This window comes from Vitis riparia, unplaced genomic scaffold (assembly GCF_004353265.1).
Source record: "Vitis riparia cultivar Riparia Gloire de Montpellier isolate 1030 unplaced genomic scaffold, EGFV_Vit.rip_1.0 scaffold788_pilon_pilon, whole genome shotgun sequence".
Lineage (NCBI taxonomy): Eukaryota > Viridiplantae > Streptophyta > Magnoliopsida > Vitales > Vitaceae > Vitis > Vitis riparia.
Window position 1 is genome coordinate 94,080 of NW_023269785.1, and position 22,265 is coordinate 116,344.

At 32.8% G+C, this 22,265-nt stretch overlaps 1 protein-coding gene and 1 pseudogene across 1 annotated transcript; one reads left to right on the forward strand and one right to left on the reverse strand.

The window, feature by feature from the left end:
• Positions 1-2,661: 2,661 nt before the first annotated feature.
• Positions 2,662-3,198, reverse strand: LOC117910625. The gene has a single exon (XM_034824718.1). The coding sequence runs from the start codon at positions 3,196-3,198 to the stop codon at positions 2,662-2,664; it is 537 nt and encodes a 178-aa protein (XP_034680609.1).
• Positions 3,199-15,873: 12,675 nt separating this feature from the next.
• On the forward strand, positions 15,874-21,672 carry LOC117910621 (annotated as a pseudogene).
• Positions 21,673-22,265: the final 593 nt, after the last annotated feature.

Consider the following 22,265-nt stretch of genomic DNA (forward strand, 5'->3'; position numbering starts at 1 on the left):
CAATCCTGAGCTGGTCTTGCAACTCCTGGGAGGAGACCCACAAAATTCAACGTTGTTCCTTTCCGAAACCTCCGCTTCATTCTTGGATTCACCAAAACCTGGCAACACTCCAGAAGAAAATTATTTCACGAAAGGTTCAACTTCTCAAGTTATAGAAATCAAAATCAAAATCAAAATCAAACCCAGAAATCAAAACCACCCAAATTATAGAAATCGACACCTCTTTCGGTGCTGTGGCAGATGGGTTGCAGAAATTGGGAGTTTTCTAGTGCGATCTAATGAATATTCCAATGCGAAAATGACCAATTTTTCTCAAGATTCAACCTGGCGAAACTCTCCAAAATCTACCCAGAAAGCAAATTGTTCCCAAGATCATCAAGCACTGTGAGTCTTCAAAACTGGTGACAAACTCCGGAAACGACCCTGAAAACCAGCAATGGGGGAACCCATGCATGGTGACTTCAACCCCGTGGATGGAGGCGGGACAGAGGCTGCGATCTTACGAGGCCAGCATCATCCATTGAGCCAGCGAACGACGTCGGGAAAGGTGGCTTCGGTGATGCTGCCAAGGAGGTGGTGTTGAGTTCATCAAAGGGCTAAAACGGAAATATCCAAGGATAATTGTTTTCAGTTTGCTTGGTGGGTTTATTTTTGTTATTGGACCCTTGATCCGAAATCTGCAAAAATTGGGTTACCATATTTTCAATGGTTTTAAAATTGGTTCTGCTTATATAATTTTTTAAAACAATTTTTTAATTATTAAATTTGTCATTTTCAAAAATTGGTTCTGTTTATATAATTTTTTAAAACAATTTTTTAATTATTAAATTTGTCATTATCAATACATTGACTATTATTTTAAGATCTATTTAGATTTAAATGTATTTAAGAATATGAAACAAATTATTTTTTAATTTATAAATATTTATGATTTTGTTTTTAAATTAATATGTAAGAAACTAAATTGAATTGATGATTTCCTATTAAATCAAGTTTTATATCATATTGAATTACCAATTTTTTTAAAAGCATAAATTTATAGGATTTGGACTTAATATACAGATTATGCTCCTTGATAATGTTCACAAGTGATGTTATAATTTTTTATTAATCTTATATATTTTTAGCGACTCCTAAACTTAATAGTAACTTTTTTTTTCAATCTCCTACAATCAAGTTGTGGTTGCTTAGGGCTAGTACTATACTCAGATTTAGTGATGGTCCAAATGAAGACTTTATGGCCAAAAACGAAAGATAAAGTCATTGAATAGTAACATGAATCTTCAAAATCAAAGTTGTTATTCAAAGATCATATACGAAATTTATAAGCATCATCTATGAACTGATGCCAAAAACAATAAAAATAATGCATACAAAATATACAAGTATCGAGATTGTTAAAGAAACATGATATGTATATTGAATCAAAATACTATAAACTTAAACTTTTAGAAAAAATGGTTGTTCAACATGATATTAGAACTTAGCTTGGTGAGAAGTCATAAGTTTGAGCCATCTTACCATAATTTGCATGTTTGTTTCCCTTATTTATTTCCACTTGCGAGTAAGAGCTTGTACTTTCAATTCTTTGGCATCTCTCTCTCCCAATTTGCAATTCTAAGGTGTCTCTTCACTTGCTGAGTATAGAGTCACACATGAGGAAAGTGACCATGACGGGGAATCACAAGTTTTTCTTAATAGGAAATTTTTTTTTTTGAGTCATTTTCTACAAATTCTTTTCACCTTCCCTTTCATCATATGGCAAATCAATCCTTTAGAATTCTACTATTATAAATCAAGTGGAATATTACTATGTATAGACAAGATTAATCTAGATACATGGGGCCATAGGACCACAAATGAACTAAATTTACATAAACTAGTTAGGATAATATTGATACTTTTGAGTCATTATTATTTTTTGCTTTTGTAAAGTGAAATTACCATCAACAATTAGGAAACCATGAAATATAAAACTCACAAGAAAATTTCAACTGAAAAACCACTATAAGAAGAATTAAGTAATGAACAAAAAATGGAATCAAATATATAAGGAAAGGCAAGTGTTTCTATTCTGTATATGGCTTCATTGCAAGTCCCTCCCATAGCATGAAGCAGTACCATGAAGCAAATTCATATAAGCTAATGGACAAGGATTTTCCTATCCCCTAGAAGCCATCAAGCTGTAGATTACAATGATATTTGTTTTTAGATTAAATAGAAATTTACGTTTTCTATTAAATTAAAAGTAATAATATTAACCAAAATAATTAAAACTAACTTATTATCAATAAATTTAATTTAATTATATTGATTAATATCAATAAATTACTTTTTATCAGAATATTTTAACTTTTTCTATTCAGTCAAAAAGTAAATACCACCTCTCTCTCTCTCTCTCTCTCTCTCTCTCTCTCTCTCTCTCTCTCTCTCTCTCTCTCTCTCTCTCTCTCTCTCTTTCTATATATATATATATATATATATATATATATATATATAAATGTGAAAATAGTTGAAGGAAATATGTTTCAAGCCCATTATAGATGATAAGGAGGTCTATGTTATGTCTCAATATTTCATGTTACATGTCTACTAGTCAACATGAAACTTTATTTTTCATGGATGATGAGCACTTAGGTGAAAACCCTCCAAAACTCTTAATCAGAGCTTCTCTATAATTCTGAAGGCAGCCACAGTAAGTATATCAAAGACCTTCAGATCATAGTAAACATTAGGCGGCACATAAGTCTCATTTGAACTCACAAACTCGTATCGGCATGTGCCTTGATATAGCGCTGCTTCGCGCAAGGACAGTTCAGCGCTATCATAGCTGCCATTCTTTAGCTCCAAAGCTGCTGAATTTAGCGCCGTCTTTGCATCAGAACAGTGCAGGAAGCAATGTTCATAGGCTGATTTTGTGGCATTGTGTTCAGGATTAGAAGCTAAATTCGACATGTTGCTTGCCAAGTAGCTAGAGTGGCTCATCAAACAGTCGATGATGATGTTGGCAATCCCTACCGCATCGGCTTTCCCCGAACGCTCGTCAGATTTTACACACTGCATGCATACTACTGGTACCTCAGCAGTGTGGCATGCACTTTCAATTAGTTTGTCTCCTGCCTCTACGGGCTTGAGTGTTTGGCCAAAGAAGAGAGGGGATGAAAGAGTGAGAAGAAAAAGAAGAATTACAGCAGCCATGGATGATAGCTGAAGTGTTGGTGTAGTTGTTTAGCATTCTCTTAGCACTTATATACAAGATGAAATCTCTCATTATTAATTGCTTTGGTGTAGTTACAGAATAGAATTTGCTATATGATAAATGCAATTGTTATTTATTACGTATCTTCTACGATTGACTTCCTTTACTCTTGTATTTGTTAGTTCTGTGACAAGGAGAAGACATTAATAATAATAATAATTATAATAATAAATGATTAATTCTAGGTATTTTTAATTAGCTCAGTCATATTTAATTTAAGGGCTGAATCTGTAAGTCTTTATCATGAACCGATAAATGAAATCTTTATTTTATTGATTGAGAAGATGTTTGGTTTTCGAGAAATTTGAAGGAAAATGTAAGGAAAAGAAAATAGAAGGAAAAGTGGAAAGAAAAAAAAAAATTCAAAGTTGATAAATTATTTTTATATGTTTCTTTAAATTTATTTTTCTTTATTATATAAAGATTAAATAATTTTAAAATACATAAATTTTTAACTAATTTTAATTATATTTTATTTTCTTTCGTATTTCTCACGGTGAAACCAATCATGAGAAAACTATTTTTATTAACATTTTTCTTCTTTGCACTTTTTGAGAACCACACGTAGCCCAAAGGTTGCTTCAAGTAAACTATTTGTGTAAAATTCTAGAATCAATCATCCTAATTAATAACTCGATCGATCAACTAATTACGATATCATCAAAATTATTAGGTTTCTTCTGCACTTCACTACCCAGTTGTCATCCTCAGTATTTTTGCTTATCCCATTGTCATTAAATGCAAGAAAAATGGTAAAAGGAACAAAATAAGTTCAAGATATGTTATCCTCAATCTTCCTAAGTTCCATTTTGGCATGACTTTCTAGTTCAAGAAAGTTTTTTTTTCCATAGTAATTATCAAAATGGTTCATTGAATTAGTAGGACCTCTTTTTATATGTCATGATTTAGATTTTTTGCAAAAGATAGATATTATGGGAAAAGATTTGTTTTAACTCAAAAATAAAAATAAAAATAAAAATAACTAGTTCCTTACTAAAATACTTAACAAAGTACAAGAGATAAAGGCTTAGGGCTTGTTTGGTAACTATTTTCAAAAACAGTTTTTAAAAATAATTTTGAAAATAATTTTTAAAAATTATTCTATAATGTTTGTAGAACAAAAATCTATTTGAAAACCTGAAATATATTTAACATGTTTTTAATACTTTTAAAAATAAATTTTATTTTTAGTTCTTTATTTTTAATCATTGTACATATTTATATAATTATTTATTAAAATAGTCATTAGAAAAAAAATAAAAACAATTAAAAGATGTTTTCTAAAAATACAATGTTTTCTATTCTTAAGAATGAAAAACAGAAAACGGTTTTTAATTATCAAATATATTTTTCTTATTTTTTTATTTTAAAGAGCAGAAAATTATTTTCGAAAACAATTGCCAAATAAGCTTTTGGAAGCCTTTTTTGGGCTATTATGGTTAAAGATGTTTCTTTAAACAAGATTATTGTAAATATATTTGAAATTATCTATAAATATGTTCAGGTTAAATATGAGTGTAAAAATTGCCTTTATCAATCTTGTAGTATGAAGTGCTTGAATTGGCCCTTCTCCTCTCTTCTTTATTTTCACTAAATAAAGATATGAATTGAAATGATAAATTTGAAAAAAGTGGCATCTTATCTCATTTTAAAGGTCATTTATATCTTCCTTTTTCAAGTTTAGAATGCTTGTGAAACTTGGACTTCTCTAAAGGGTTTTTCTCACTTTCTTATGAGACTCAAATGATTCCACTGATCATAATAAGCACTTTCTCAACCACCCTACATTACTTTCTTAGACCTCAATGATCCTTACTACCTACTACACAACTTTTTAGAAAATTAAATTATGGGTCTTTACAACATAGGTACAGCACACACATGACTCCCACCAAACACACTTGCTTGTAAGAGATGCTGCAAATTGTGAATTAGGTTAACCAATCTGGCTTTCTGAACAAACGTACAATATATTTTTCTATGATGATGAGAGACTTAAAAACATCCATACCGAGACCTCATTGATCCATCATCACAAATCTAAGCATGGGATGCAAAGCATTAGAGATAGCAACATGCATCCAATAAACCAGCTCTCTATGTGTGAGAAAGATAGGATTTTTACATGCAAAGGAAGGTATTCAAGATCAGAACTTCATATATATGTTATTATCTCATACTTGGGACAGAATAGGAACCCTATGTTTTGGTCTGCAGGAAGTAATCTCTCCCTAGCTGGAGATTCAGCAGCAATCGTAGCAAAGAAATGCCAAAAAGTCGAATTTGAATTTATTAACTTAAGCTGAAAAAAACTAAAAACCTAAACTACAACCATGGAAAAAGAACTAGCCAGTAGAGAACAAAGAAGTCTCTCCTCTGTTGGATGTGCTCCTGCTTCTTCTAGGAGAAGTTCCCCAAAAACTATCAGTTGTTGATTCCTTATAAAGTGGAGTCAGAATCCCCTCTTAAAAGCATTCTAAAGAGACCCAAAATCCATATATACTAAAGACATCTCAAAATCATTGCAAAGTCTGGCCAAAATCAGAGCTCAATCGAGTGAGGAAGTATGACAATCTTCCTTCTCAGATGCTTCTCAACTTCCTCCAGTGCTCTCCTATTGTTTCCTCCACGCTTCTAAGATCTTGCCTCCAAGCTCCAGTGATTATCATCCATGACCATTCAACTACGGAGCTTAATGATAAATAATTGTAAAACAAGACTGAAAACTCTAAAAGCTAGCATGAAACCAACCTTCACTGAGGCTAGCATAAATATGGTTGATTGAGGGTTATGCTATAACTAATAAACTTGCTCAAAGATTTATAGCAATATGGATGATAAATAGGAATTTATGGTGTTCGTCGATCAGAGAGGTAAAAAACCACAGGATATAGGGATGCGTACAAATCCACTATGAGGAATTCGAAATTGCAACCTAATCTTATCAAAACTAGAGCTCCATATCAAAGTCATTGATCTTAATTTTTGTACCTTCGGTTGCTCATTGATGTTCTATGTACAAATTAGTTTTAATCAATGATAAAGAGGTTGTCAAAGATATGTGTAATGAGGAAGACAATGTAGAAAATAAGATGGAGTTGGATCAATATTTACGAGAAAGTAACGAGAGAGTTGATGATGATTTTGATATTTTGCATTGGTGGAAGGTCAGTTGTTCTAAACTTAAGGTCCTTACCCAAATTCCTAGGAATGTTTTGACAATTCCTTTCTCCACTTCTAGTTCTGAGTTTGCATTTTGTATGGCCGGTTGAATACCTCATCCATATCATAGTTTATTGTCTCCAAAAAAAGAAGGTTGAGATGCTTATTTGTGAACAAAATTAGCTTTGATTTTTACTAATACCCATTAACTTGTGTGAAACAATGGAAGAAATTGAAAATATTAAGCAAGGTATTCTAAATTTAAGACCCATATCCATTTTTTGTGAAATTTTCTTAATTATTATATAATTTATGTGTTTTTATTTATATGTATACTTTTTCTTGTTTAGATTTGTCACGTGCATTGGAGGAGCCTATGGTTATTGAAGTTATTTTCATGGTTGTTAATTTTACTCTAATTTATTGTATATTAAATTTAATTCATTGTTATTATTTTTATTACATTGGTTTGTGATTGTTAATTTTATTCTAATTTATTATTATTCTAAATTTAATATATTTTTATTTGATTTATTTTATGGTGATGAAGTATGGACAGTTTGGACCTTGCTCATTAGAGTACTTGCTATGGGATGATATTGGAGAAGATCTTGCTATGAAGTTTATATACATCGTTTGTTGCTATGAGATGGAGATTGGAATTTGTGTATTTTTTTTATTTCTATAATTATGTATGTTGAATGGATCATGGATAATGTTGGATTATTATTTTCTTTAATACTAGCTTATTGCTGGTCTTGGCATTGAATATGATTCTGTGGTTTCAGTTGCCACTTTTAGAGTTGAATCTCATTCTTTAGAAGATCTACAAGGATTGTTGCTAACCCAAGAAAGTCGAATCAAGCAACATTCGATGAACTCTAATGGATCTCAACCAACTATGAACCTTGTTTTTTTCAAAACCAACAAAAACGATTCAACAATGGAACTCAAAGGTTTAATTAGGGTGCTTCTCAATCTTACCAAGGAGCACAACAATTTCAAAATAATAGAGGATAGGGTTATGGAGGAGGTCACTCATGGAATGGCAGTTCTAAGCCACAATGCTAGCTTTATGGAAAATTTGGACACATTGTCCAAAAAAGTTACAATTGATTTAACCCAAATTTCTCTAGGTTCACAAATGGGTTAGCCTCTACAAACAACAATGTTAGTAAAAATATAGGTTCAATGACTACAATATTAACTACTCCAAAATTACTCAATAATGATAATTGGTTTCTAGATTTAAGAGCAGCAAATCATGTTACAAATAACCTTAGTAATTTGAACTTTGGTTTTGGGTATCAATATAGAAGTAAGATCCACATGGGTAATGGTGCAAATTTGATTGCTTATTCTAGTTTTTCCTCCCTTTGTTATTTTGATTCACCTAGAGCTTTTTCTTTATTTAATATGCTACATGTTCCCCATATCACTTGCAATCTCATTAGTGCTAGTCAATTTTCTAGAGAAAATAATGCATTCTTTGAGTTTCATCCATCTATTTGCATTATGAAAGATCTAGCAACGAAAACACCTTTGCTTAAAGGGAAGCTACATGAAGGGCTATATCAGTTCAACATGTTCAAGGCTGAATCATCTTCATCAACTAGTTCACATTAGTTTTCCCCTATTATTCCCAAGGATCACCAAGTCTTAACTCTTGTATCTAGTAGAATAGGAGGTTGTGGTTCAAATTCTCCTATTTCTTCTACTTCTAATTAAAGTGATGATAATGTTAAGTCATCTACTATTTTGAGTTTGTGGCATAGAAAATTAGGACACCCAACTCTCTTTATTGTCAAACAAGCCTTGTCAAATTGTAACTTAAGGTTTTCAATGAATGAGAATGATCATTTTGGTTCTGATTGTCAATTTGGAAAAAGTCACAAATTGCTTTCTCAAATTCTTTGACTATGTATAATGATCCATTACAACCAATAGAATCTGATATTTGGGGTGTTGCTTCATTTACATCTAGGAATGGATTTAGATATTATATTTGCTTTGTTGATGTGTATTCAAGGTACACTTGGATCTACTTCTTAAAATCCAAATCTAAAGTTAGCTAAACCATTCTACATTTTAAGGCTCAAGTTGAACTTCTCTTGAATAAAAAGATCAAAACCCTTCAAATTGATTGAGGTGGTAAATTTAGATCACCAACTTCATTTCTACAATCATATGGAGTCACTTATACTTCAGAACAACATGGTATTATAGAAAGGAAACATAGGCAAACTGTAGAGATTGGTTTGACCCTCTTAGCTCAATCTTCTTTACCTTTGAAGTTTGGGGATGATGTTTTTGAAAATATTGTCATCAACAAGGTACCAATATCAGTTCTTCATGGACAGACTCCCTTGGAGAGGCTTTTTCGCACCAAACCTAATTAGTCCTTCTTAAAGGTATTTGGTTATAAATGTTTTTCATACTTGAGACCATATAATTCTCATAAAATGCAATTTTGTTTAGTTACTTGTATGTTTGTTGGATACAATTATAAGTACAAATGATACAAATGTTTAGATCTAAGTAGGATCTATATATTTAAGCATGTTACCTTTGATGAAAACATGATTCCATTTGCTTTAACAAATGTTCCTAAATGTTCTACAACCTCTAATCATGTTAATACCAAGTCATGGCTCCCATTATTGACCATAGTTCAGCCTAAAGTCCATCCTAATACCCTTCACACTAAGTCTAGTCATATTTTTCCTTGTTCATTGAAAGAACTTGATCTCTCTACAACTCAAAAGACAAACAAGTTTAGGAACCAGTAACAATTTTACCTTAGTTTAGTTTGAACCATTGAAAAATCAACAACCTACCATAACTTCATTAAGGAATATCTACTCAATGAGGACTAGGTCTAAAGTAGGGATTTATAAACCTAGAGTGTTGCAAACAACTAATTTCCCTTTGTTAAGCCAACTACAATGTAAGGAGCTCTTCAAGGTCCCCTATGGAAAGCTGCTATGTAAGAAGAATATGATGTTCTGATTGTCAATGACGCATGGTTTCTAGTTACTTAACCTTCAAACAAGAAAATTGTTGGTTGCAAGTGGATTTTCAAACTTAAGAGATATCTAGATGGTTCTATTACTCGTTACAAGGCACGACTGGTTGCAAAGGGGTATCATCAAAGGCCTAGTCTTGACTTCACAAAGATGTTTAACTTAGTGAGTAAACCAAGCATTGTTTGAGTAGTTTTAATAGTAGGTTTTTCTCAAAATGGGGAGATTCACCAACTAGATGTGAACAATGCATTTCTTAATGGTATTCTTCAAGAAACAATTCTAATGGAGTAACCCCTAGGTTTTGAGAAATCTATAATTTATATTCCATTAGTATACAAGCTTCACAAAGCCCTTCATGGATTAAGAGAAGTTCATTGGGCTTGGTTTGATAAACTCGAGGATTCTCTCTTACATCTTGGTTTTGTGAGTTCTAAAGCTTATCAATCTTTATTCCTTAGATTTACTTCTACTTCATGTATTTATCTTTTGGTCTACATGGATGATATCATTATCACTAGAAATGATTCAATTGCGATTTCCACACTAATCTCCCTACTTAATAAGAAGTTTTCACTGAAGGACCTTAGCATTCTTCATCATATTTTTGGGAATTAAGGTTCAACATACCGAAAAATGAGGAATCTTATTCTCATAAGAAAAATATTTTACTGATGTTTTAAGAAAGGCTAAAATGGTTACAACAAAGGTTTTTCCAACTCTTATTGTTGGTGGTTTGAGGCTCTCAACCCATCAAGGTGAACTTATTCTAGATCCCAAGCTTTATTGGAGTATTGTAGGGGGTTTACAATATGCTACTATCACTAGACTTGAGATCCCTTATAGTGTAAATAAAGTGTCTCAATTTATGCATAATTTGTTGGATTCTCATTGGTAAGTTGTTAAATGAATACTTCGATATCTTAACGACACTCTTCATCATGGTCTTTATCTTTCCAAACCACACATTTGCTTATTCAAGGTTTTTCCAATGCAGATTGGGCATTTGATCCTGATAATAGGAAATCAACTTCAAGCTATTACATATTTCTTAGACAAAAATTAGTCACCTAGAGCTCCAAGAAACAACACTCCATCTCTTATTATAGCATTGAAGTAGAGTACCAAAGCCTAACTAATACTACTACTGAAATCGTGTGGCTGCAGGGATTGTTGAAAGAACTATAAGTTCCATAATTTCAAACAGTAGTCTTTTGGTGTGCTGACCTCAACACAGTATCATTAAGTCCTAATCCAATTCAACACTTAGATGAAACACATTAAGGTTGATCTTTACTTTGTTCATGACAATGTTTTGGAGAAAACCTTGGCTATTTAACATGTTCCAACCTATGATCAAACAACAAATATCTTCACAAAGCCTTTCTCATCATCATCATTCTGCAAACTTCATGACAAGCTAAATGTCATCTCTCTCTCTACGTGCTTGTGGAGGAGTGTTAAAAAGCATTCTGAAACTTCTAGAGGGATTTTTATGCCACATGGTGTTGAATAACATGTTGGTTTGTTAAGGTTGTTCTCCCTTTTCGTATAAATCCTTGTAACTTGTACTTAATAAAATAAAAAGAAAAGAAATACTCCTTTGCTCATTTTTATCCTTTGTTTTTCTATATTTCTCTCATAATGCATACTTAACCCTTTCTACTTCCTTGGTTGAGAATGACTTTTGCACTTAATATTATTTTCATCCCTTAAACCTGAAATTAGACTCAAAATAGAAATTAGATCCATAGTTAGAGACTTAGAATCAAATTGAGTTAAGTTGGATGATTTGAGCTTTTTATATTGTATAAATTATGTCATAGTTGTGCAATTGGAGCACATATTTTAGCTCTAATCATAAGGGGTTTGGTTTTTCAATTAAATTATGGTTGGTTTTGGTTTTTAACTACATGTAAACTAATTATGTCAGTTTGATTGAATTTATGTATAAAAATTGACTGAATCAACCTTATTTGCACCTTGGAAGGGATGCAGGGTGCAACAAATAAGGGATGTAGGGAGGATAGCAAAATGTCTCAAGGATTGCCTAATAAAATTTGAGGGATGTAAGACCTTTTATAGGCAGAGTCCAATGAGACTCTTCTATAAAGGTTGAACGACCACAATAGAATAAAATAAAATAAATTGATTAATTTGATTTAATAAAAGCATGTTCTAAATTTCTCATCCAACCTCCCTTGACCCAATCTCTCCTCTAATCAAGTAGACTTAACCCAACTTAGAATGATCAAGTAAAATAGGATTAGAGTTAAAAAAATTAAATAAAAATAATTTGTAAAAGTTGTTGGAATCCCAGACATACACAGGGGAATGGATGACATGTGTTAAGGTTTTTTGGGCTGAGCCACCTGAAATCCCACTCAATTAGGCTTGGGCTTCTTGGGCGCATGAGGTTCTCACTTTCTTCTCCACAAGCCCATGAGGTTAAGGAAGTTAGAAGCAATATAAACCCAAAAGATTATTATCATTTCCAATGTGGGATTAACACCTTTAGTTTTTGTTTTGTTTTTTCTTTCCACTCAAATACACACTCACACACTCTTCCAACAAATAGATTATATTAAAAAATTTATGGAGTTGAATGATAGTTGTGAGTTTTTATTGTTTTTTCATTGTTGATTTAAGTTCTCTCTTCTCCATCAACATAGGCTCTCAAACCAAATCATAGATAAATCTAGAACGTTGTAGAATTTTGTCTTCCATTATTATAAATTAAAATGTCTCTTTCATTTTTATCCATAATCTTATGAATTGAAAAACTTAAATATTTGCATAGCTAAGTAAGATTAAGAATATACTATAATGATCCGCTCTCAACCTAGACATTGTTTGCTTTGACCCAATGGATCCTTATAGTTTAAAACGTGTTTACAAGATTAAGTTGAACTTATACATATAAAATGTCAAGAACTTTTTCCCCTATTTGATGTGAGATATCATAATCACCCCTCATATAGACACAACATCTTTATTGTGTCCCATGAGATTGTAGTGCAAAACAGTCGAACACCTCTTATAGATCCAACTAAACGAATGTTTACATGAAGTTAAAGATCGATTTTAATACTATTTGTAACAACTGACTCCCAACTGTATAGATATTGTTCTCTGACCCTAATGACCCTCACGATATTAAAATGTATGTGTGCGTATACATAAAATTTTCCCTTATTAGATATAAGATATCACATATATACTTCATTATATAATCCATTACTGCCTATATAGAAAATGAATAATAGAGTTAGAGAAAAAAGTGGTTATGGCTCTTATGGGAGGTCATGGTGGCCATATTATAACCCTTAGTCTAAGATGCTTGATTTTATAATATTAAGTAGTTTCTACATAGTTGGGATTGAGGTTATGAGAGAATGAAAGTTAATAAGAGGAAAAAAAATCAAGAATTTTGGTCATAGTCATTCAAGCTGACTATAGCATAAAAATCCAAAATTAAAGAATAGTGACAGAGAAAAAGTTAAATTTTTAATGCTTTACAACAAACAAAAGAGAAAATAGAAAAAAGAAAAAAAAGAAAAGGGAAGTTATGGGTGATAATGCTGGACATGCATGTTATAATCGTTAGACTAAGATGCTTGTTTTTGTAGTAGTATAAGTAGTTTCTATAGTTGGGGTGATGACAAAAAGAAAGAAGCTTGGCTAACCCTTCAACCCTAAATTGCCATATTTTTGGCCAAAGTTTGGCAAATAACCAAAGTTCATTCATTTGCCTATCAATTTGTTCTTAGTAATCCAAACCTAAAGTTTGGCCAATTTATCTATCAATATTTTTTTTCTTGTTCAAGTATTATTTCCTTTACTCTAATGATAGTAGTTGCCATGACCAAAAGGAAAAAGAACCCAATTCCAAATATAATTTCTCTACATTTGTGTGAAGTTGAAGTCATTCTTTGATGTGAGTTTCCAAATTCAGCAAAGCCCACAAATATCTTGGGCAATAGAAAATTATTCCCATTCATTTATTGCAATTGTACTATTTGAAGATTCAAAAAAAAAAAAAAAAAAAAAAAACAAAGAATGAAAATAACATTCATAATTTAGTATAAGGTGAGATGAGTGGAGAATCTTGCAACTCTTTCATTTCCCAAAATGTCAATGGAAAGGGATGGGTGTACCCACTTCAATTCAAGTTAACAATATTCATCTAAAATGATTTTCTATGGGGAAATACTGTTGCATAATTATTTTATTTTATTTTTATAAATTTTGGATTTTGATTTTGCAATTGTTTCATGCATTTGGTTTATCATCAAATTGTGTTTATTCAACATGGATCCAATCAAATGGAATGGCTTGACTAAGTGAGTTAATATTAGGTCTAGTTTATAATAATAATAATATTTTTATTATTATAATGATGATGATAATGACTCCATTCTTTAACAATCAAATTTAGTTAGCATACAAGCTTACCAAAGATGCTTATCCTTTTTGTTTCTTTCTTCTCTTTGCCCTTTCCACTTTTTCTTTTCAAAGGTACTAAATAAGAATTTGTGAGAAAGTCGAGTTTATTTATGCCTCATTTGCAATTTCTTAAATTTTGTACTTTGATCGGCAAAATTTACAAATTTCCTTGACTAATTATTTTACATTTTTTTTTACCTTAAGTTAAGAAGTAATTTAAATTTTCATAATTCATGGTTACATTTTTGACCTTGAGTTATATTTGTTCAATCCATATCCCAGGTAGGGATGACAATAGGACAAGTTTTTTGGGATAAATGCCCCGTCCTATCCTTAATGAGACGGATTTGAAATTTAAATAATCGATTTAAAGGCAGATTTAAGATTTTTTTTAAAACCTGGAATGGGTTCGAAGTATGTTTGAGTATTGTCTTGTCTCGCCTTATCCCGTCTCGTCCCCATTATATATAAAATTAATTTTAAAAAATAATTTAATTTAATTTTTATTTTTCTATTTTTAATATATAAATAATAATAATAATAATAATAGAATACATTTCAATAAAATAAGTTATAAAAAATTATAATATTTTAATTATTTATAAAATATATTTATTTTAATATAATTTAAAAAAATTAAAATAATTTAAAAAAAAAATTAAACAAGGCAGGGTTGGATGGGTATGAGAAATTTGCATATCCACCCTGCCTCGCCTCATCTCATTTAATTTTTTTTAATGAGACAAAGATGAAAATCATTTTGAATAAACATGATGGGATTGAAATGAGAGTGACCTAGTCTACCTTATTGTCATCCTTATTCCCAAACCATCTATTAAAAAAATTAATACAAAATGCATTTTTCTTATTTTTTAAAGATTGTGGAAGTGGACTAGGCCATACCTTTTAAAAAAGAGAAAAAGAAAAAGACGAAAAATATGGTTAGATGATCTCATTCACTTGCTTATTGTATATCAAATAGCATGTAAATACACAATGCCCCGTAACCAGGAAGGGAGGGTGGGACTAAAGTCTATTATTTAATCATATTTAGACTAAAAATTAATTATAATTTAATTTTTACTATTAAATGACACTATAAACATGCATGAGAATCACCGTAACACCAAAAGCTAGGCCAAAACATCAACAAAAATATCGAATATTTGAATGAAAACAAATTCCACGAAAATAACTCCCCTTTCGTTTTCTTCCTTGGAATCCACCCTTTCATTTTCCCTTCAATGTAGAGTTCCCCGTCCATAGGAAAAACCCTCCAAAACCTCACTTGTCAAAAATATTTTAAAGTATATATACTATAGTTTTAACCTAAGATCCCAAAATATACCTACTTATATCATAATATAATAAATTAAAAAAATTATTATAAAGATAGAAAAGTTTTTATAAACCCGTTTAAATGAGGAAAGTGATAAGAAAATGATATTATTGTTAGTTATGTTTTATTTTATTTATAATTATAAATAAATAAAATAATTTAAATGATGCTAAGAAAAAATGGTTGCTTTTACCGTTGGTGTTCAGTATAAATAACATCATTGAAAGATAACGAGAAAGAAAATTATATGTCGAATTTTATCATTCATAATTTGAAGGTAAATTAAAATATAAATATATAATTTTAGTGTTAAATAAATCTATCAAATGATAAAATGTAGCTCAAAAATAAAATAAAAATTAGATTTTTTTTCATATTAATAAGAAAAAAAATTGTAAAAAGAAAATAAAAGAAAATAGTCCACATCTAAAACAATGTTAATGCCACCAAATAATATTTTTTTTTTTTTTTAATTAGGAGTCCTTTCTAACTCATTGCAAAACCAACGGCTGGTGAGTGACAGACACCCCTCTATGATAAACACGTGTCAATCAGGGGGTAGTTTCGTAAACTGAAAAGTTCACAGAGTTCTTCTATAACTGCTGCCCCTGATTTGCTTCTCCTTCTCCACGTCCACTCAACGACCTTTTTCTCTCTCTACTTTCTCTCTCTAAAAATACAGTTTCGGAGTTTCCTCCCATCAATGTCAGTGCCGGGAGGGCCTTGTACTTAAGAGTGCAACCCCGTTACTGCACTTCAGGCTGTTGGTTTCTTGCTAGAGAAAAGAATGGATACTGAAATGGGTTCTGTTAACCAGGAGTCTCGACTGGTGAGTCAGTGGTTCACTCTCTGTTTGGCTCCTGAGAAAGGAGTGGAAAATGTGTTTTCAGTTCGTCTGTTTTTCCATTGTTTTAGATTTTTTTTTAATAAGGAAATAGAAAGAGGGTACTGAACAACCAAAGAATGTGAAGTTGTGGTTTGTAGTTCATTGGTATGTGGCCTTAGTTGAATTTAAAGTTCTTTTTGTTGGTTTGATATTTTTTTTTATCTGTTTGGTTCCTGAGAAATCTGTGGAAAGCGTTTTTTTTTTTCAATTGCATACTTCTTGTGCTGCTTTAGTGAAAGGAAGTCTGTTTGGTTCCCAAGAAAGTGTGGGACTTATGTCGGAAGGTGGTAAATTTTCTGTTGTTTAAGTTTGTTGTTTTCTATAAGCAGTAGAACATGATAGTTGCATCCAGAGAATTCGAATATGTGGCCGGTAGTTTTGCCGTTTTTCTTGTTTTATTCCAATTTTCAGCAGCGAAACAGAGACGTATGGAGTTTCTCTAGTCAAAGTATCTGTTTGGTTCCTGAGAAAGCTGCGGAAAATATGTGTTAAATGCATTTCTTTTCTGTTGTTTTAGTATTTTTGGAAGAAATAGAAAGATGGTACTTAGCGACCAAAGAATTTGACTATGAGACTTGTGGATTCAGAGTTCTTTTTCTTCATTTTTACTCTATTTTTTTGGGCAACCAAACAAATTCTTATGGAACTTTGTGAGTTATTTCATTGAATTTTGAGGTTCTTTGTGCTGGTTTGGTCTTTATTTGTGCTTTGTTTGGTTCCCGAGAAAGCTGTGGAAAACATGCTCTGACGTGCACACATATTCTATTGTTTTAGTACAAAGAAATTTGTTTGGTTCCTGAAGATGATGTGAAAATTAGTTGGAAGTTTATACATTTTGTGGGGCTTTAGTGATAGAAACGGAATAATAGTACTTAGCGGCAAAGAATTTGAATATAAGGCTCCTAATTTCATTTTTTTTTCTCTCTATCCTTTTCAACTCCAAATTCTCAGCAACCAAACAGAGGCTTATGGACTCCTCCTTGTTATCCAAGAAAATTGTGGAAAATATCTTTGAAGTATGCACACTCTATTGTTTTGGTCTTCCAAAATACAAAAAATTATATTTAGCAAATAAAGAACTTTGAATAAAAGGTTGATCTACTCCATATTTTAGCTACCAAACAGAACCTTGAGATGATAGTTTTGAGATTTCAGGAGTTATGTCCACTGAATCTCGAGGGTTTTATGATGCTTGGTCTTCTTTTGTTTATATTTCAAAGACACTCCTTTTCGTGCTTCAGCTTATAGAGTAGTTTGATTCATTTTACATTCTTAAGTTATTTCGGGTTTTCCTATTATACAAGCTTTACATTGTGATCACATGTTACCATCAACTAGAAAGAATCAAACTACCACATTTGAGGCTGTGTTTGGTTATTGTAAAATGTTGGGAAATGATAGGAAAGGTAACAGAAAAGGAGGTTGCGCCTTCGAATTATCATAAGGAGTATCAGTAGTTTGCAGAACAAAAAGAAAAGATGATTATGGAAATAGGGAATAAAAAAGATGAAAACTACCAAACAGGGCTTAAAATTTTGTTTGGCCTTCAGCTTTGTTCTCTTTTTTGATATTTGGTTTTCGTATTCCACTTCAGACATCATTTTTCGGATTTATGTTCTGTTTTGCTTCTGATAAAATATAGGAAAGTAAAAGAAAATACAGTTTAAAGTCCTAATAGGACCCGATTATACAAAAAAGATCTACTTAGTTATGTTCTGTTTGAATTTTCATATATAAAGAATAGGCCATCATATATTTTTAGGGATATTCATAGTCAAAATTATTCCTACCTTTTCAATTTTCTTTGTTTCATCTGCAGAAATTCTACAAGACAACTCTATGTCTAGCCTATCAGAGCCTCGGGGTTGTTTATGGGGACTTGAGCATTTCCCCAATATACGTCTACCAGACCACATTCTCAGGGGGGATGAGACTTTATGAAAACAACCATGAGATTCTCGGGGTACTCTCTTTGGTTATCTGGACTTTGACTATTATCCCTCTCTTCAAATATGTTATATTTGTATTAGGAGCTGATGACAATGGTGAAGGTGCTCACAACTTCCCAAATTATTGGTACAAATAAGTTTTGCTGTAATTTTTTGTTGGATGTAACAACCAGAGCGGCATCCTTGCAGGTGGAACCTTTGCATTATATTCACTGCTATGTCGACACTCAAAGATGGGCCTACTGAACGCTTCCTATGCTGCACGAGAAAATATTTCTTCTTGTGACTCTCAAATTTCAACAGAGGAGACAAGAACTAGTTTACTTCTAAAGGAATTTTTTCAGAAGCATCGAAGTTCACGTATTGTGCTGCTGCTAGTCGTTCTCCTTGGCACAAGCATGGTTATTGGTGATGGAATCCTCACCCCAACAATGTCGGGTATTTAGTTCTAATCATGATAAAATCAACCAAACTGTCTTCCTTTTTCTGCAATGGTTCATGACTTATATTTTGTTTATTCTTTTCGTTTAGTCCTCTCTGCAGTTATTGGAATTAAAGTGCAGGTTAAGGAGTTGCATGAGGGTAAGTATGATTTAGCAGCTACCATTTCTTAAGGGAAAAATAGTGTGAATTTTCCTGGGACTCCTTTCTAATGATATGGTTTAGTTTGTTTCGAAGAGTAGAAACTAAATTACTCTAATATGCCAGATCATGCTGTCATTATTGCCTGCGTGATCTTGGTGGGACTTTTTGCTCTTCAGCATTTTGGGACACACAAAGTTGGGTTTCTTTTCGCTCCAATTCTGATAGCTTGGCTGCTCTGCATCAGTGGCATAGGCATCTACAACATTATTCACTGGAATCCTCATGTTATCCGTGCTATATCACCACACTATATCTATAACTTTTTTAGGGAAACTGGAAAAGTTGGGTGGAGTTCGCTTGGTGCCATTGTTCTTTGCATTACAGGTCAGTTGATTAGGAAAACCCCATGAAATGTCCCACCTATTGCAAACAATAATCCCTTTGGTAACAATGGAAAACTATTTTCTATAATCAGGTGCTGAAGCTATGTTTGCTGATCTAGGCCATTTCTCCAAACTCTCAGTCAGGGTAATTTTCCTGAACATTTCACTTCTTTAGAAGCCATTAGAAAAGGAATCATCAGGAAAGGGCAAATATGAATGGCCCTCCTATTTTAGCTGCTAATATTGCAAATTTTTTGAATGTTAAAGAAATATACATTTAAGGTATTGTTTTTGTCATGTCCATGTATATTGCAGATTGCATTTACAGCCATTGTTTATCCTTGCTTAATTCTGGCATACATGGGTGAAGCTGCTTACTTGTCCCAAAACCACAAGGATGTTGAACATAGCTTCCACAAGGCTATCCCTAGTAAGATTTATGGTAACAGCAATTTTGTTTGGTGTAGGATTATATTATCAAATACATCAATTTGGTTGGTTCCATCACTTTGACATTTGTAGTTCAATCATCTAGTGTTTTTAAAAGTTTTCTTACAAAATAATTGGCAGGTTATTGACGGCATGTAATGTTGTATGCTATAGAAATAATTGTCATTGAAAGGGTATTGTATCTGGCTTCTGTCTTTAAGCTAGCAGAAAGGAAAGGCATCAATTGCTAATTGATTCAGGATGACACCAGAGCTTTCTACAATCTCAACCCCAAGGAGAAACAAACCCTAGTACATTATTTTTTAGTTTCAGATCTGCCAATTTGTGTGGAATATCAAAGAATTTGGATTCTTGGAACCCTGTTCAAATATCTGGAATGTAGATTCTTTGGAACCCTGTTTCAATAACTGAAACCTTGTTTTGAGCCTGCATGTAGATATGCTTCCACTACTTTAATTAGCAGTCTGTTTCAACTTTCATTCCATATGCTATTGTTTGGTTAATTGCTGCATACTATAATATGCTGTAATTTTGTGTGCTTAATGGTCCATGAAGCAATTAACTTACGTTTGTTTTATTTTTGGAAAAATTATAATTTCCCTTTCTTTGCTCATTTTCTTCTTTTTTGCTCAGAGCTGATGTTTTGGCCAGTATTTATCATAGCAACTCTTGCAACTGTTGTGGGAAGCCAAGCAATAATTTCAGCTACCTTCTCGATTATTAGCCAGTGTAGGGCACTGAGATGCTTCCCACGGGTGAAAATAGTTCACACTTCAAGCCAAGTGCACGGACAAATTTACATACCAGAGGTGAACTGGATTTTGATGGGATTGTGTATTGCTGTTGCTATCGGTTTTAGAGACATTTCCATGATTGGCCATGCATATGGTTTGTGTTTACTACTCTCCCTTCTCATTGTATGCGCTTCTCTTCCAGTTCTTGGTTTCATTGTTGTTTGATCTGCAGGTCTTGCTGTGATCACTGTAATGTTTGTCACAACTTGTTTGATGTTTCTCATTATTAGTACGGTTTGGAAGCAAAAACATTATGGCAGCATCCATGTTTATAGTCATATTTGGATCTGTGGAGCTACTATATTTCTCGGCATGCATTGCTAAAGTGCAAAGAGGAGGCTGGCTTCCCATCCTCTCTCTTTAGTCTTCATGTCTCTGATGTCTATCTGGCAGTATGGGACTTCAAAGAAACACCAATTTGAGCTAGAGAACAAGGTATGCTTGAAGAGCCTCTTCAGCCTTGGTCCAAGCCTAGGCATAAGTAGAGTTCCTGGAATAGGCCTAATTTATACCAATCTAGAGTCAGGGGTCCCTCCCATGTTTACCCATTTTGTCACAAACTTTCCTGCTTTCCACCGGATCCTCATCTTTGTGACGCTCCAGTCATTGATGTTTCCAAAAGTTCCACCTAGTGAGCGTTTCCTTGTTAGCCGGATTGGCTCATCAGAGTTCTACTTGTATCGCTGTGTTGTGAGGTACATTTTTTCAAGTCTCGAATCATCTAATACTAATTCACTGCTGTATTCAATCTCCTGACCTTAACTCTGTCCTGGTGTTCAGATACGGATACAAGGATGTGAGGGACAGCTATGGACTTTGAGACTAAGCTGATCGAGAAAGTGGCAGCATTCTTGCAAGGTGAAGAACTGGTAGTCATGGAGCAGCCGATGGAGAAAGCAGTGGCAACGGGAAATGGGGCTGGTGTTGGTTCTGGCAAGAGGAGAAAGGTGCAGTTCCAATGTGTGGAATTGAATGAGGAAGTGAAGGAACTCATGGAGGCAAGGGAATCTGGTGTGGCATACATGATTGGAAATCCATCTATAATTGCTAATGAGGTGTCATCCCCAGTGAAGAAGTTTGTCATCAACGTTGTCTATGGCTTTCTCCGACGTAATTGCCGCCTACCTGCCATTGCTCTTGGGATTCCACACACCTCCCTGGTTGAAGTGGGCATGGTCTATCACGTCTGAACATACGGAAACAGAAAAAACATCATGGAGGTGACAACAGTATAAGAAAAAGAAAACTGTAGCCATAGAGGGTTTTTTTTTTTTTAATTTATTTATTTATTTATTTTTTTGTATGCTCATAGAACTAGAAAAGGCAACACTTCTCTGTATACATGTGCATTTCTGTTCCAATAATACTACAATTATACATAGTTTTTTGTGGTGAATTCTGTACATATATGTGTGTGGTGAATGATTCAGAATCTTATGGGCTTGACTGGACTCCTTGGACAATAGAAGAGATGTCAGTTTCCTTACCTAGTCCTGATGGAAAATATGAACAAAAATTATACATGTTGATGTAAGGTTTGAAATTTTTCTTCCATATATGAGTGCTTTCATCGTCTGATGGCATACTTCCTATTCTTGTAGAATCTTCCAAGCTGTCGGAACCTGGGATGGGATAGGAGGCCACCTCTCCTAGTCTTCTTGGCTGGGAATCCTGCTTGGAAGAAGAAAAGTCAGTTTTTCTTACTTAGTCCTGTTAGAAAATATTAACAAAAATTATACATATTGATGTAGGGTTTGGAACTTTTCTTCCATAGATATACAATATGAGTGGGATTACAATTAGCAACTTCAGAGAATTCAGCTGCTTTGAATGATTTCAATTACGACCATTATGCGATTGTTAGGTGATTAAAAAAAATCACTTTTAAGGTATTGACCATCATGTAATTGATGTGGGACTGCTTTCAAGGCTTTGGCCTTTTGTGATTAAGCAATATCCTTTATAAGAGGTCAAATTTTATAGGCGATG